This window comes from Passer domesticus, chromosome 2 (assembly GCF_036417665.1).
Source record: "Passer domesticus isolate bPasDom1 chromosome 2, bPasDom1.hap1, whole genome shotgun sequence".
In the NCBI taxonomy this organism is placed as follows: Eukaryota; Metazoa; Chordata; class Aves; order Passeriformes; family Passeridae; genus Passer; species Passer domesticus.
In genome coordinates, this window is record NC_087475.1 from 16,518,249 (window position 1) to 16,536,539 (window position 18,291).

The following is an 18,291-nucleotide window of genomic DNA, read 5'->3' on the forward strand; positions in this document are numbered from 1 at the left end:
AACTTTTTTACTCAAGAGACTTACATAAACTCCCCAGGAATATAAGTCAAAAGGCAGAGAGCTCTTCTGCCATCATAGCAGCATCTACAGCTGAGATTTTCCCAACAAACTAGCTTGAAGACAGCAGTCCTGAATTTTCTACAACCTGACCTTACAGAGCTTTGCCACTAAACTTTCCAGTGCAAACCCAGCAGGGCAATGTTAGATTGGGTATAAGAGGTAAATCACCTGCCAAAAACATCAAAGAAATGAAAGAAAATCTTTAAACAACTTCTAACAAGAAAACAAACACATTTAAAATACTCACTTCTGGTGTAATCAGAATTTTACTTTTCTTTCAAATGCCTTATAATCTCTGTATCTATACTTACCCAGAGACGTAGGCAGTAGATAATGCACAATGTAAATGTAAAGAACCTTTGCAGCACTTCACACAAGTAAATAAGTAAAATAAGAAAAAAGAACAAAGCTCTCCCTTACCCGCAAGCCATGGAAGCGTGGGTTGCTGTAGAAGAGCTTCATCTGCTCGGCTGGCAGTGGGCCCAGCACCTTCTGAATGGTGAAGAGCTGGTCAATCTCACTCTCGCCAGGGAACAGGGGCTGCCCATCACTCAGCTCCCCCAGGATGCAGCCCACAGACCACATATCCACAGCCTTGCCATAAGGGGCTCTGCCAAGCCAAAATAAAATGTTTGTCACCCACTGCCACTGCCTTCTTACTGACCTGCTTCAATTTATTTGCTGTATTTCCCATGGCACGCTTCCTCACAACACGGAAAAACAAACTTTGTTATTAAGCAAACCACCTCAAAAACCAAGCCCTCTGTTTCTGCCCTAGATTTCTTGATGTATCTATCACTGCTTCAAAAGGCTGGAGATGGATTCTCAAGTGCCCCCAGGGACCTTGTTCTTTTTGAAAAATCTTACATACAGGAATAATCTTTTTGACTGCAAAGCATTCTTCACTCACAGTTAAACTACCACTAACTTCCCTTCTCTCTAGAGCTCATGCCTGCACTCTGTTCCTGCATTACATCTCTTCTTTGATTGTGTTTAGGTGGATGGGCATACTGGGTCTGGCCACTGGGAGAACAGAAACCCTAAGAAATCTTTATTTCAGCATTTATACACAAAAATTTTAATTAGAGAGAAAACAGAGTGCTCCTGAAAACTATTTGATAGAAGAAACAAGTGAGGAAGCAATGAAAGCATCATGAAGTAATTCCTGTTTGGGAGCAAAGCCACAGCTTGGGGTTTGGGGAGAGCTCTTTTTTATACACCCAAATTCCTGCCTGCTGAATTTGTAAAAAAAATTGTAAACACCCAAATTATTCCAATAATGTCTTTCCAATGTTTAGATTTTAAACAGAATAACTGGAAAATGTTTTTCATGTCAAAAAAAGCATATAAAATAATAAAGACTAGAAGAAAGATTGAACTGAAAACATGTTTCACTGAGTCTCTTCTTTTTGAAACTTGTAATCCAGTAACACAAACTCTATTTCAAGAGATTTAAGTTACAGCTGGCTTGCCTTTTTCTGGAATAAGACAGCACCAAGAGTTGCAAGTGACAAATCCTATCCCAAACCTGTCTCCTTCCTTATATTGCTGATTGATGATGTTTAGAAAAAGAACATCCTCAAACTAAAAAAAAAAATAATTTGACTCTTCCCCATTGATTACTCATGACTATTTACTTCACTTGTGGGGAGGACACTTTGCAAAGGAACAGTAAACCCTTAGGGTGATTTGGCTAGGTGAAGGTGAGAAAACATTCCTAGCTGGACCACAGCCCAAGTGAAACTGCTGCTGGACTCTATGGCAGCTGGGAAAGCTGAAGTAGGGCACCAAAACTTCAAGAACCACTTGCCCTAGCGAATGTGCCATGAGACACTGTAGTCCTCTCACAACAACCATCCCAAAATCAAAGGTTTGCCACATTGGAGGAGACTGCTGACAACCGCCAGAGGCAAAGCAGACCATGTCACAATTCCTCAAGTACCACTACGACTCAATGGGGTTCATAATTTGCTTATTAATCCTGCACAGTGCCTCCCTGAAGATTTGCTGGGACTCGGTATTTGACCCTTCTAGGGTGCTGCTAGTCCAACCCACGCATTAGGTCAGAAGGACTTAAAGTAAGGCCTGGTTTTCCTTCTCAGTACACAAGGCAACACAAGCAAGAACGGACTCCAAAGCCAAGGCTCTGTAGGCAAAACAGTGAGAGCACGGGTAAAAACCCTCCCCTTTTATTATGACAAAACCCCAAATACATCTTTGTTTGCAACTCCTTTAATATATAGTTTTCGCCACTAAAATGTGAAATAGGGAAAAGGTTGCTGTAGAACAAGCTAGGGTCACAACTGAGGCATAGGCTAAAACTCCTTTGAGGCATGGACCATTATCTTTGCTTGCTCTCAAGAATTAAGGAAGCTAAACTACATTTAAGAACTTTTCACTATTTAGTCTGTAGTCAAACAGAAACAAATCAGAACACAGCCATTTCTTAAGGCAGCACAAACTGCAACCTTGCTGCTTGAAAAGGTGAACTTGAGACTTCTTTTCTGTTGATTGTCAGAATCAGTCTGGTCAGATCACAGCAGAAAAAATGCAAGAGTGACATGGCTGGACAAATGAAAATAACTCCTATAGCACAGATAGACCATACCTCAGAAGCACTACAGTCTGCCTGCACATATTAGATTCTCCAAAATACATTTTCATCTAGTAGTTTAGCATGTTTTAAAATCAACTGGCTTTTAGCAATATTTTGTCATCAAAGGGTACAGAGTACTCCACTAACAGCAGTTACCTGAGGCTCTCCAAAATGAGTAGATTTTAGATGTTCTGTGAATAATTACGGAGCAATTTCTTTCGCCTCCTGAAATTTAAGTCCTGAATGTTATCACTAAACAAAAACCTCTCTGGGACACATTTTAAAAATTGAAAAAGTAAAACCATATTTGCTATATTGAATGTAGTTAATAAACCTGTGAAGACTTCTGAATATTAGATGCTTATAAAAATTTGGTAAATGTAAGGAAAGGGGGAATGGGAAAGATGAATACCTGGGAAACAGAACAGGAGTGCCAAGAAACAGGCATCACTTTGCCAGAAAAACCTGGCTTTAAAAACATACACCAGCAAAACTGAAACATTAAATATACAAATCCCCTCCCTTTCTCTACAAGCTAATCAAACAGATTTAGTCAACTATAAACAGACATAATTCCTCCTAAATTTCCCCTGCCAACAAAACAGTTTCAGAAAATGCAGGTCAGACTAATACTACATCTGTCAAGCTTTTCATGTCTTTCCTCCTAAATCCTCATTACTGTTAGAGACAGAAAAAAATGGTTTGTATCTAAAAAGGTCACAATTTATGCTATTTTTTCCAAGTATTTTAAATTTATACTTATATATGCACATACACACTTCACTGGAAGCTTTACTGTTTTCTCCAAAATGTGAAAAATTGAAGTTAGAGTTTTTTAATAGCACTTTTAAGATACCATTATGCACATAAGAAAACAACTGCCAACAAATTTGATTAAGATTAGCACAGCTCTGGGAATACTAGGATGACTTTATTGACAGAATAATTATTACTTAATTATTTACCAGTACAAAAAAATCTAGTTCAGTGTTAATCAAATGTTCCAACAAAGACTTGTTTCCCAGGAGCACTTAACATGGTACTTAAAAGAGGAGTGACCAGAAATGTTTCGATTCATCCTGTGGCTAACAGTTCCTTATTTTAAGAATATGTACATATAAATACATATGCACTGTACATTGGAATTTTACTCTATGAGAGTGTTCATGTAGTTAGGTTAATGCCCTGTTTAAACTTTAACGTAATGGGAAGATCACATATCACAGATCTCCACTTTATTTTTTTCCTCTTCCTTTGCCCTTGAATTTGTTCATTTACTATCTCATGAATTTGTTAATTTAGTATCTCAAAACCTGTTTTACCTTGTGAGGTAGTAAAATGCTCATTTTACTGATGAATAAAGGAGCAATACTAAATTATCTGTCTGAGGCTACTCATGTAACTAATACTTTTGCAGTCAATGTAATGCTAACTTCTCAGTGCTTTAGTAAAAGGATTTATACAGCCTCCTTCAATAAATTCTTCCTAACTAGTAAAAACCTAGCACCTTCCTTTTGAGTGACTTCAGCAGTGCTGGCAAAGGGTAACTACAAATGAAAATCAAAGCAAAGAATCATAGAAAGTTTTGGGGTGGAAGGCACCTTTGAAGATCATCTTGTTCCAATCCCCCTCACCTGGGCAGGGACACCTTCCACTAGGTCAGGATGCTCAGAGCCCCATCCAACCTGGTCTTGACACTGCCAGGGATGGGGCACCCACAGCTTCTCGGGGCAACCTGTTCAGAGCCTTGCCATCTCTAAGCAAAACATTTCTTCCTAATATCGTCCTGACTCAAAGGATGAAGATAAGTAGGAATGTTGCATTGTGAAAGCTGAACTGCCATTGCTATGTGATGTCCACACAGGGCTGATGGAACATTCCAGGCTAGGGGACTACCATGGAACCCTCTTCTGAAAGAACTGGGGATGGACTGCAGGAGCTGGAAGTACATCTGTTATAATTCAGCCTAATATTTTAATCAGTTAAACATTGCTCAGCTCAAGACAGGTCTATACGTCAATGATTCATACTGACCTACTGGAAATGAACAAAAATTAATGTAAATTTGGAAGCTCTTGAAACCTTGCTTTTAAATCAAACTCAGTTCTCCACAGGCAGAGCTTACAAAAGGTGCTGAAAACCCGTATAGAATCAGTAGAGATTTATTATGGCACTTCTCAAAGAGTACTTACCCAAGCAAGAGTTCAGGTGAGCGGTACCATCTGGTAGCCACATATTCTGTATAGTTAGCATTGCTTCCTTCAGAGAGATTACGAGCAAAGCCTGTCAGAGAAACAGCAAGAAAGATTGTATCCCATTTTAAAAACAATACCTGTATCACCACTGATTTTGGCAGTAAGAGGTCATGTCTATTTATATAGAAGCAAATTGTTTACAACCCCTGCTGCAGAATGATGTTTCCAACAACCGCTTGTCTACTGAAATACAAGCGTTTATTGATACAACAGTGAAAGTCAGCATGCCTGCTCCCTTGCTTGTGTACTATCTCACAGGACAGTGGGGTTTTGCTATTACTCTCTATGCTATTATGTAATCAAAACAGATTTATAAAAGTTAACTGTCAGTATGCCATGTCAGCTATTGAAATATTACACTGCATTTCACTGAGGTGTTGTTTGCAGAAGAAGATTATTCAAAACTTTAGAAACATTACATATGCGTGTGTATTGGACTCTTCTGGTCATTGATCCTAACTACTACTCTCTTTGATTTTTTAAACTGGTCAAAAAATGACATATGATTCTCATTTAAGGACATTCCCTCCCGGACTTGGCAAGGAAAGTGGTCATCTCCTCAAAACTATAAAATGCAGGAGTCTGGGAAAACCAGCAAAACTGTTTATATCTGCATTTGGCTCACTCCACATGTCTGAATTCCCAACTGCTTTAGCATCACATTCACAACAAGGTTCTTCATGAATTCTTCAAGGATCAGAAAGCATATCCAAATTAACTTCTTTATCCATATAATTTTGTTAAGAATTAAAAAAAAATAATTAAAATGTATACTTATTTGCAATTGTACCAAAACATCCCTACTGTCCTAAGGCATAACAATTATGACCACTGGCTGACAGACAAGTGTCTGGAAAATGTGTTTGTAGGAATAATTTGAACTTTTATTGTCATTCTCCTCCGTTCACTAAAAGTCGGTCAAGCACCACAATGTTACTGGATTTTTCATGTAGAAGTACTCCAGGACAGATGTTGGCACTATTTTCAAAAAGTATCAAGTGTTTTCAAAAGTATCTTAGTGTTTTCAAATAAATAATTAACAATTAGGTGAGACAGGACAAAGAGATAGCAGCAGCAAGACTCCACGTGTCAGCTCCTCACTAAAGCTCAAAGTGAGACAAACTTTTGGGACTGAAATGCAGCAGCAGCATTTCCAAAATGCTTTCTTTTCGGGATGTGCCATTAAAACACAGTTCAAAATTCCCTTCAGTGAAATCACTGTAAATCTTTCCATTATTGCATGAACAATGAAGAAATAGTAAAAATTCCAAAGTGTTGCAGAAGAATAAAGCATAACTTTATTTACTGACTCAATAAGTACTACTTAAATGAAATAGATGTTTTTCTTTATATCTGAGTTCCTTTGCAGAAGCTGCCACAATTACCTTTTCCATTCAACTATGTTTTGTAAGGTTGTAATTTAAGAAAGTTTTAGAATTGTTTTTAGTATTCTGAAAGTGTAAGGCTTAGGTGAAGAAGCCCAATTCCACTCACCCCTGTGGAATACTAATTTACTACAAGTTGAAGTAAAACTTTGGATGCTGATTATTATTATTTTTAGACTAGTAATCATAGAAAACAATTATAAATTTGTTAATGACATAGGTTACAGCTGTTACTTTTTGCAAGTTGGGATGAGTATGATGAGGAATGGATATTTCAAAGCTGTTTGAACATAATTCATATCTGTTCCCATGAAGTCTAAGGAACATTACTGGTGCTGCTGCAGACAAGCTGGAAAGGATTTTTTTTTTAACTTCTAACATGGGGATTGATTGAATTTTGAAATATTACTATATTTAGAACTGCTTAGGCAGCCCCATTTCTGTTCCAAATCATGAGCTATCTGATTAATCTTGGCAGTGGAAAATCTTTCATTCATTGTTTAAAGAACAGAGGGAAGATAATCAGGAGCTACACCGAAGAAATGGGACAATCAAAATGTGGGAAACCCCAGACTGAAAGGGGGAGGGGAAGAAAGGAAAAAAGTTCTCACATAATAGAAATAAATAGAGGTGCTGATGTAACACACAAGCCTGGTAGCACATGAGCTCCTGTGCATCGGAAGAATCAACAGGCCAAAGTTTCATCCTCCTCCTCCTTCCAGGCCAGTCTATCAGAACCTGGTCACAGACGGGAGCTATTATGTCCAGAAACCAGCTAACGTAGCCTGAAAAATCAACCCTTAACTTTACAGGCCAGGTGCAGCATAGATTTGATGTGGCAAGACAGAAAGCAAAGTTATCATCATGAGCTTCAGTTCACCTCTTTACTGTTGGGTGATGCATTCTATAGATCCAATATTGCTCTGACCCTGTGACACCATGCAGAAAGATGATGGACAGAACTAACAGTTCAGGAAAACACATCTTTCTAAGGGAACAATTATTTTTGGTTATGATGGAGTTTGCTTATTTTTCCTGCTTCCAAATTGTGCTGAGGTATGAGGAATATAGAAATAAGAGAAGGACGCTAGGGAGTTTAGATGAACTCTAAACAGCAAACAGGGACAGATTAGAAGATGAAGATAGGAGGAGATTTGGATGAGAGCAGCTATGAAAACAACAGCATTTGCAAAGGTATCATGCTGCAGAAAGAAATAAGCGAAATCAGAAATTTTAAGAAAGGATTTTAAACAACTTGGAACATGGCAGGAGAGATGTCAAGGAAAAAGATGTAAGAAAAAAAGGAGGTTGTCAGTTTCTTACAGAGAAACAAGGTACGTTTAAGTTAGACATAAGGTAAAGCATTCTAATCTTAATGACATGTAAGTACTTTAATAGATGCCTAGAAACACTAGGGAACCTCTATTATTCAGAATTTTAAGAATATACTAAGCAAACACCTGTCAAGAATGACACAGACATTCTTAATCTTTTTCTTGAGTAGGTGGAAAAACTAGAGGATTTCTTGAGGTCTTTTCCAGTCCCATGTTTCACGATTTCTATGCTTACACACCATAGAGAAATTAAGAGGTTGCTAAAACAAGCAATTTTGAAGCCCTGGTGTTGAAAAAGCAAAACACACTAGTCAGAAAACTGAATTATTTCCAACAGTCAGATGCATCTCCTGTAATCAGCACTTGGTACTGTTCTCTTTTTCCACTTCTATTGGCAGAAATGACACCCACACAACATGTGTCCAGGCAAACACAACAACCAATCTCAATTTTATTTAGCACGGTATGTACAGAACACATGGCACAAGGATTATGAAGAATTCTCTTATTAAAAATTTATGATCTTTTCTGTTCAAACTGGTTTTGTCCACTGGGCTATTGCGAAGGGATGCATTATCCTTTTCTTTGTATTTGTAATCACAAATGTGACATTGTATGTGGCAAGTAGCTGTGTTCCAAAACATAAATTAAGCAAGGTAGTCAGATAGCATATTGTACCACACTACAAGGCAAATTCTTAAATCCTAATCTCTGCACATTCAGGAAACACTTGTGGTTAACACCATTCTGACATGTACTTTACAGTAATAGCTTAATCTACTAGCAATTATGTCAATTAGTAATAACACTGCCAAATTAAAACTGATTCCATCTTACAAGAGTTCCTCAGGATTTTAAATTCAAGTAAAACTGAAAGGCCAATTAAAATTAAAGCTAACCCACATGAACATTTAGAACCACAGAAATACCCATAACAGTTTGCCTTCCTTGATATTATGCTGCTCACTCTGAGTACATCGTGATTGCACATTTTTTCCAAGAGCAGAAAGAGAATGTGCCTGGAGCACACATCCTGAGCAAGCCAACAGACCACACAGAGCACTGCTGCTGGCAGAATTCACACCATCTCTATCTGGTGCAAAAACTGATGTCCAAAACATGACCATACCATTTGGCTGGCTTTTTATTTTCCTGCAATTCTGCTGCACAGTGGATGTTGACACAAGTTCTGTCAGCTGATGTCATGTAACAACTCTAATGGCACTATTTTCAAGCAGGGACATCCCTCACCCAAAAAAGAGGAGGGAGGAAGGGAGAGAGGGCCAGGGGAGGGCGTGTGGGGCGCACAGCTCCCATGAAGAGCCACTCATGCTCCTTTACCCCCACTGGCTGCTCCTGCTTGTGATGAGATCAGCCCAGCCTGGGCTGTGCACTGGGCAGGGCACAGCCTGGGCTGGCTCTTCAGCTCTGCACAGGGCACTGGGTTGGTCCCTCAGTGGGGCTTGCCTGGCAGGGGCAAGACCCTGATAGTCACTGTAAGGTGAGGGAGGGCTACCACAGTGGTGCAGACAGGAGGCCTGTGGGTGCCAAAAAGGCAAAGGCACCAAGGGCACCACACAAGAGTATCTGATGTTCTGTCAGAGCTGTGCAGAACCTTACACTGAATTCAAAGAACTTACCAAACAACTTACCTTATGGACCAAATATTTTAAGGTTTTTCCTAGAATGGCTATTGCTTCTGAGAGTTTAAGCAAAAATGCCTTCAGGATTAAAAGAAATAAGCAGCACTGCAAATGACAAACACCTTTCTCCTTAAAAACTATTTTGATTTATTTTGTTAGTGGTTCTTATTTTCATTTAAAATTGCAGAGGTTTGAGATGACAGCTTTCAAACTGTTCTTACTGAAAAGTGCCCTTGGGGTAACACTATAGAACTGGCTTTTATTTATCAAGCCAAACTGTAAGCTTTTCAGAGGGAACAATATTTTATTCTGTGTTTATGGAGCATTTAGAATAAAAATACAGACTGTTGGAACATTCTGCCCTGTTGTCTGCCTGGATTACTCACGTGGGCAAAGTTCACCTTGTAGTTGGATGATGATTCTTCAAAGCCTTAAAGCTGACATTATACAGGCATTGGTAGGTCAGGAAATATCAGAGTTAACCTAACATGTACAGCTGTGACTGACCTCCAGTCATTCTGTCATTAATCACAGGTGGACATGTGATTCCTTAGTTAAGGTAACAAAAACCTATAACCACACACATAACATTCCACAAAAACCAATGGTTCAAAAAAGATACAGAAAGTACAAGTTTACTGTGCTTTTACTAAACAAGTAATAATTCTTTTCTTTTAATACACAGGCCAGATAAACTTATAGTTTTGCCAGCCTCCTGATCAGCTTATCATCTGTGCTCCTCTCAGCTGTGCCTCAGCAATATCAAAAGCAGAAACCTGTCCTACACAGGAAGAGAGAAATGCACTGTTTCTACAGACATGTTAACAGAGGTATTTCACAGGGTATGCAAATTAAGAACAGAATTCTTTCAAATTAAAATACTAGCCCCAAACCTGAAGCACTAATCAATTTTGACTGCTAGAAGACTTTTGAACAGTACATACTGTAGAACTCTTACAAAATAAGGCAAAACTGCACTGCAAGAGATTTTCTTTAAAAAGATAAGTAACAGGTATCTTCCAAACTTACCGAAGTCACACAACTTCAGAACATCATTGTGGCTTATTAAGAGATTCTCTGGCTTGATATCTGAAGTATCAGAGTGGGTGGAAAGAAAAAAAAGCTATTAACTTCTCTCAATTTTGGACTTTGTCAACAAATATTATTTCATTATAACTTATTTAGAGATATTCATGCAATCATAAATGAAGCATTACAAGAGCAACTGCTGAAACAGCTTCCAGCAATTCAGTTTGTGAACAGGCAGAATTAATTTTCTGCCTTTTGAAGTCTTCTAAAGTGTTTCCCAACAAAATATGGAAAGATAAAATGTGCTTACAGATATTCCTGGGCAGAAAACCCATATCTGTATTTCATATTGCAAAATAAATAAAGAATTGATATTCAACTACCCAGTTAACCAATAAATATTAAGTATGTTGTGCTCAACATTTTCAGTTATAATGACCATTTGATCACCTCTTGTAATTTCTTTAGAGAAAGTGTGTTGCCCAGTTTTAAGCCCTTTTTTCATTCCTCTATTATTCACATGGCACATTATTCAAATTACACTTTGAAAATATCTTCAGAATCATGCTGGTCTTAAATATAAAAAGCACACTATGTAAGGATTTTATCTTATTGGAAATACTAATTAAAAATGTTACTCTTGCAAAGTCACAAAGCAAAATACAATTTTACTGAATCAGGATAAAGTACATAAAACTAGATGAAGTAATTAATCAAGATGTGTACTCTAAGTGCTTGAAGCTTAGGGAGAAAGTAAATATACAGAGCTGAAACTCAAGGGAGCTGGGACGAACTGCCTTCAGAACTAAAACATGGGGGACCAGGTTTTCAGTTTTAGGTTATTTTTCTTCTAACATCCTATTATCAGATTCAAAAGTTAAATGACTGAGCACTATGAAATGCTTTAAAAAAATCCTTTTGCTTAGACAATGTCTGTTTCTGCAGTTACAGTTTGCTGTGCTTATCATTTCCCAAAGACAGTGGACAGCAAACTTTTAAGTAGATAAATTTCGTTTTAAAATGATCTGGAGCCATGCAGCAGACCTAAGACCCAACCAAATTTACATTTTTTCTGTTGATAGAAAGCAATTGCTTATATTTATATTAAAAGCAAATTACTTCAAGCTGTAACACGCTTCCCTTTAAGAAAGGGCCTTATTCCATGTGGAGAAGTACACACTTACCTCTATGAACAATATCATTCTTATGGCACCAATGAATTGCTTTAATTAGCTGGTAGATGTAGCTTTTCACTTTTTCTGGTGGAACTCCATTTGGCATTTCCTCTAGCAATTCAAGCATATTCTAAATGTTTAAAAGACACATCATTTAAAAGAGCTATACTCTAGCTGCTGGAAGACAACATGCTTTCAGCTTTCTGAAGCAACATATTTAGGCTAAAGAGCTCAGCTATAGAAAATCAGTACTTTAACATTCAGTGAATGAATTTTAACCATAAGCATTCTCCTAGCTGTTTTCATTCTGGAGAAAACACTTGTGAAGACAATAATCCTAAAAGGTGAACCACAAATATACCATAAGTCCTTAAAAGACTGTCATCAAAACACTTTCCCTGAAACACCTAAAAAGTAATTTTGCTAAAAAACGCTGCTTAAACAGAAATACCAGGTCAGGTATGTGGCCATACAAAAAGCTTAGCAAATCAAAGCATTTTGTAAAGATTCAGCAATGGTTTAACACACTGCTCTCTTAATTATGTTGGTTCTGCCACTCTGACACTGCAGGCTCACCATGAATCACCAACTGTATCTGTACATGCAAAGGTGTAAAACAACACAAGCCTCTTGGTGCAAATGAAGTAACAGATGTAAAAATGCCTCACGGGCATAAATAGAAACCTGGGGAGTATCCTACAGATACAGGTCAGTTATAGGGATCTTGGACATCTTGGCACTAGAGCAACTACAGCCATATCAACTATTTTGTGGATATAAATAGGAAAGAAAATAAACTTACTGTTTATACTAGTACATTTCCTCTTTGAAAAAGAACACTTAGATGCCCATTATGTTAACAGATGTCTCTAATTTTGCACAATTAGAAGTACAATGAAGTTTGTATGCTGATTTGTGAAATAATATGGGCAGCAGCAGCCCACTTGAAGAGAGGAAAAAAGTCTTACTTACTGAACACTGAAATAGTAGTATTTTGACTATATTACATTACACAGCTCATTTAATTATGAATCTGAGCATTTTTTAGATTTTTCATTAGAAGTAAATTTACCTTGTCTTTGACAAACATTTTCTTTAGCTGTAAAGTAAAATTTTTAAGGTTTCTCTTGAAAGATGTTTTAATGAACAGTAGAGATTTTGATGATATTTGAAAACATTTCTAAGTTTTGCAGTTTGGGAGTAAATACTGGAACTTATGTGCTTGAGCATGAGTTTTCTTACAGACACACTTCAGATCTGAGGAAAGGAATTTTCTGTTAAGAAACCATACTGATTTGAGTTAGATTCTTATCCACACAGAAGGCTGTGGATCTGGGTAAGTAAGTCAAGAAGTTAGTGTTACAAATACAAAGCAAAATAATAGCATCAACACAGGAAGACATAATCCTACATGAAGACATTAACAAAGGGGATGATGAATAAAGGAGATTAGACTAAATGTGAATTCAAGTAATCTGGATTTCAGAGTTAACATGCCCTGAAGGACACATAGTGTTCATTACCAGTTGAACAAAAAAATCAGTCGACTCCACCACATTTTATTTAATTCTTTCTACTTTTCCCTCACCAAAGAATTCAGAAACATCCTAGTCTTCAAAGAAACTATGGGTGACACTACTTAAGATATCTGAAAATACGAAATGTTAATTTACTTCAAAGTTTAACTGAAAAGGAAGGTGAACATTAATACAGAAATGACATTACATACAAACTAGATATGATGCCAACCTATATTACAAAATTATTTTATTTTGATGTAAATAATGATAGATATTGCAGCCTGGTGTTTTTACTGATATTAACCTTTTTTTTATATATACCCCTTATCAGATCAATTAAATATCTTTTACTTATGCTGCTCTTTCAACGGACTTCTCCAGATAGCTTAGTCAAGTCAACTACAACAGAAAATTAAATATATGTTCTAAGTTGCTGTGTGATCAAAGACATTTGAATGTTAATCCAAGTAAGATCCACCACATTAGAAGCTGCTGATCTGCTGGTGAAAACCAAAACTCATTTCTCCCAAACTGTGGGCTAATAGAGGTCACCTCACATTTTCTAGTCAAGTTATATGACAAAATAAGTTGTGAACTTGACGTAAAGGAGACAGCATTTAGGGTGAGAAATTTTTAGATGAGAGAAAATTGACTGCAGAAGACTAGCACTCAGCTAGACTGCAACACCACAGTGGCAGGAAAGTAAATGAAAATTTCAGTCAAAAGAACAGTATCTCATGAAGGCTATAGACATATTTAAACCTGCATTTTCTTTTACTCTGTGTATCTGAATACCATCTAAGTGTTTCCATGAAGAAATGGTAAATGGTTAGAATTCAGAGGGAAGGTCTACCTTCATCAGGAAGGTTGCAAAAAATGACAAAAAACCAATCTGTTCTAGGTTGTTTCTCCCTGGAAACAGATCAGGATGCTTGGCAGTAGTAGGCCAATCTAAGGAAATTTTGGAATAGTTTCAAAATGAGGTCAGGATTGGAGTTAATGACAGTGGTCTTTGCCAAATCCCTCTAAGCAACTACTGATAGTGGCCTTGTTACAGAAATACACAAACAAATCCTATTTTTAACAGGGAAGGGTGGAGAAAGTTGAAAGAGATTCCAAGGTCAAAAGTCTATGATCTTGTTTTAAAAGACTACGTCAAGACTCACTACACAACATAACAGGACAGTTATCCAGCTTTACAATTAAACTGGATTAAAGAGTTCAGATGGAAACTTTTCTTCAAATCATATGTATTCCAGTCTGCATAATTTTTAACATGTTGACATTCACAAATGGAAGAATATTTTAAAAGAAATACCAACACACGACATAAAAACAACAGTAATCACCGTTGCTGTCTCACAACATATCGTATTAAAGCTTCTGCTGCTTCTCTTTAGAGAGTAGGATAACTTAATTATTTTTTGAAAAGAAGCAATTTTAAAGACATTTTTAGTAAGCTGATAATTAAACTGTGGCAAGGATACTACAAACTCAACTCACTTTTTCCACATATTCAAAAACTAAGTATAATTTTCCTCTTCTTCTGAAGGCTTCCTTCAGCTCCACAATGTTCTCCTGTTTCAAAGTGCGAAGCATTTTAAGCTCTCGTAAAGTGGTTTCTTTGACTTCTTCATTTTCTAGAGTGTGAAGTAAAAGTGACAGAGCAAGCTGATTAAAAACCAAAACAAACCCTCCAAGTAAAAAGCATTATAAAGATTTATTTTGAACCACTGATTAAATTCTCTGGTTTTAGACATTACAGAGAAAAAAAAGCTTATTTTCCAGTGTGGACTCTCTGTTGTTTGCATACTTCTGCATTGGAAGAGAGGTAAATGATGACTGTGCTTATTATACAAGCCTCACAGATTTCCCATCACTACCATAAAGGTTTTCTGTGGCTGAGAAAGTCATAAGAAACAAATTGCATTTCTATATGCTTCATAAAAAAAACATTCATGTGTGTGTACATGCTATACCCCACAAATACACAACACACACATTAACCACCAGGAAGGTTGTCCTCAGTAGCAACACTGGAATGCAAAGCTCATCTTTGAGCAATACCAAACAAATGTATTGATTCTTAAATAATTTTATTTTCCAAAAGCTGTGAAAAATTTTAAGACTGAAGATTCTTAAGTTCAGTATGTTCCCCACACGGCTGTCAAAGGAAATTCAGCAATGCCAGACCAGTGCAGCAGCCACAGGAGGCAGTAGAGTAAGTAAGATGCAACAAAGTAAGTTTGATGCAATGAAGTCTTGAATCTAATTCAAAGGAGTCAAGAAATTTGTTTCATTAATTAAATTTAATTTTAATTTAACTGATTTGACAATTTAATTGTCTGAAAGGTGTTCAAGAACGGAGGAGTGCTTCACTAATGCTTCATACACTGCTTATCATTAAGAGGCTCTGAACTGAATAGGTTCTAAAGGATACTAGCAACCATATGTGAAGCAAACCTGACTACATTAGGTTTTATTTTTCATTTAGTAAAATGAAATCCATTAATTCAGTAAATTTGCTCATGCACATAGAAACAACATACTTAATCACTTAGAATTGTTATCTACAACAGAGTTACTAAATGGGAAATGCTTGCATAAATTCAAAACTAAATCACATTTGCAGGTCGTGTACCACAAAGACAGTTAGAGACAGAGGAAGATGAAACAAGAAAGAGAAATTGTTTTCCCAAGGCAAAAGGCCAGAAGATGTTTGCAGGGGAGAGCGAATAACACTGGTCATGCAAACGCACTAATCATCATCAGAAGAGAGAGGGGGACAATAAAAAATTGAAGTGCAGCAGGAGGGAAAAGGAAAACAAAATACTATAATCACAAATGTTTTGATTAAAAAATATATAATTTAGAGCAATCTAAATATTTTCATTTTAAAACTGAGTGCTTGATGTTGGCTTGCATCATCCTGATTGCATAATCTCATCTATAAAAAAGACAGTCACTTTCCAGCACATTTAGTATTCATATCTCAAACAACGGCAAAAATTCAGTGAAACAAAAATGTCAATAGAAACAATTACAGTATATTCAAACTTCTAATGAACTACCATATTAACAAGACAGATGTGAAATGGGCTGAATCAAATCCATCAAAAGAACTTCTGTCATATTTCCAGAAACTCGTAAACAACTAGCTACAAATCTGAAAAGCAGTCATCAGTCATGTAAACTGATATTATGTAATACCCTTGGAAAGCCAGACCTAATGGCAATGCTGTATTTTTTGTTTTCATTTTTTGGTAGACAAGATAATAAAATAATCCTGTTTAGAGTTTAATACTGAGATTTATTTCCTAGGATCTGTACTGAAAACCCACAGCAAGTTCCAAAAAGCAATTCTGAGATACTCTTGTCAAGATGGTCACTACAATTAAACTATCTTCTACATCCTTTACAGGGCTTTAAAAGGTTTCTGAACAGCAGAGCTAAAACATTTAACAAATATACTCTTCAAGTGTCTGGGAAAATGACCTGCCAAGCAGAGACTGCACTGTGCAAAACAAGATGCAAATCAGACTTTGTTGTGTCTGACTGACTGAAAAATATGGCCCTTGTTCATGGCCACCAGGAAAAAAATAGGGTAGGATAGCAAAAAAAGAAAGTTTGCTAAAATAAAGCGACTATTGTTCTTTAAACAAAATTGCTAACTCTTTGCTAAAGCCTCGGTACACAGCAAAGCACAGCAGCATCGCATCCCACCAGGATCACTCCTCCCACAGCTCCCACTTCTGTTTGTTTGTTTGTTTGTGCAGGTCTCTGGGGCTCAGGGCTGACTTTTGATGCACACAAGACACACACCTGCTCTCATGGCTGATTGCCAGCTCTGTCTATGATAGGACATGGTGATTCCCTGACCCCAACAAGCGTGGGTCAGAGACCCAGCCTTGTCTTGTACAGTCCTTTGGGTTTATTACTGCTGGGTGAGGAATGTGTGTGGAGCACTCAGAGTAATTTCTGTGTGTCCTGCCTTCCACCACCTTCTTTGCCAGCAGCACTAATCCTTGCAGAAATTGGCTCTTCCTCCCTCTCAGTAAACTCAGAAACACTGCAGAGTACTCAGGGTCTGCTGTGAAAGAGCAAGTGTCCTGAGGAGATTGAAGCCCACTGAAGTGAGGACAGAGCTGCTGCCTCACCATCCAGCTCCCTCCATGGATCCTTGAGAGCTCCCAGATTTATCTTCCTGTGACTGAACTTCTTAATAACTTCTTTCAGTCTCCTCCATTTACAACTTCAAGTTGCCCTGACATTTAGATCCCCTCTCACATATGAAGGGTGATAAAGTCCAAGGACCCTGCAAGTCACTATTACAAGAGGACTTTTTACATTTTCTGGTCACATGCAATCTCCAAATGGTAGATCTTACTACCAGGTACAGCACCAGAATCTCATCCATATTAAGACAGATACACCAAATGTAGTTATCTAAATAGAGTGTATAATGCAGTCTCTAAGAAGGTATGAAAGATCAAGTGCCTTGAATATTTAAAGAGCTAATGAATCATTATCTTTCTAAAATCATATCTTGCTATATGAGACTTTTCATTTTAACTGAATAGATATTAACAATGTAGTTACTGACATTAAAGATCATGCAGCAGAAAATATTACCTTCACTGTCTTTGAATTTCTTGATAGCCACAATTTCATGTGTCTCCTATAAAATAAAAGCAAAGAAATGGAAATGAGCAAGATTTTTTGTACATTTTCCCTTGCCCTTTTTTCCCCTGAGCATCTCACAAAGAAAAAAGAAGCACCCAAGAGGAATTCCACAATGCAAAAAAATGAATTGAAAATCTGGGAAATACCTCAGCGATCAGGCCAAGTGCAACAGAAACCCACATGAAGCAGACACATCACAATTAGGATCCCCAGTACAAAAGCAATAGAGTTAAATGCCAAAACTTCATATTTAAACACCTTGTAACAGTGAAATATTCTTATAACATATTCTGAAGTCTTTTTCCCATGACTCTTGTTTCTTAAGTTATTCTGAAGCTCTAGCAATCTTTTATCTAACCACATTATGAATATGGGTGCTTATCTTTATGAGGTGAACTGTGTGCTAGTATGTGGCTAAGGTTTATAGTTAGACCTGTGATTTTGGCTGCCAAAAGCTTTTGAGCTTCAAAGTTCAAACATCCACAAAGAATACAGTATTAGGAAAGTAGCTTCTCTGTGCCTCCTTTTAAAAATGTGTCACCTTAAGTGAAACTTATCCAAAATGGGCATCAGTAATTGCATGTGGCAGTGTTCAACCATGCTTACTGTAC

At 37.2% G+C, this 18,291-nt stretch overlaps 1 protein-coding gene across 4 annotated transcripts in view; it reads right to left on the reverse strand.

Moving 5' to 3' along the window:
- CDKL5 (cyclin dependent kinase like 5) overlaps positions 1-18,291 on the reverse strand; it is a 124,777-nt gene that overhangs the window by 35,119 nt on the left and 71,367 nt on the right. For all 4 annotated transcript variants that reach the window (XM_064407581.1, XM_064407579.1, XM_064407580.1 and 1 more), the window contains 6 exons: positions 17,630-17,675; positions 14,501-14,637; positions 11,487-11,607; positions 10,303-10,362; positions 4,849-4,939; positions 481-670 (listed from right to left, as the gene is read on the reverse strand). In XM_064407581.1, coding sequence (XP_064263651.1) covers positions 481-670; positions 4,849-4,939; positions 10,303-10,362; positions 11,487-11,607; positions 14,501-14,637; positions 17,630-17,675 — 645 coding nt within the window. The remainder of the gene's footprint in view (positions 1-480; positions 671-4,848; positions 4,940-10,302; positions 10,363-11,486; positions 11,608-14,500; positions 14,638-17,629; positions 17,676-18,291) is intronic.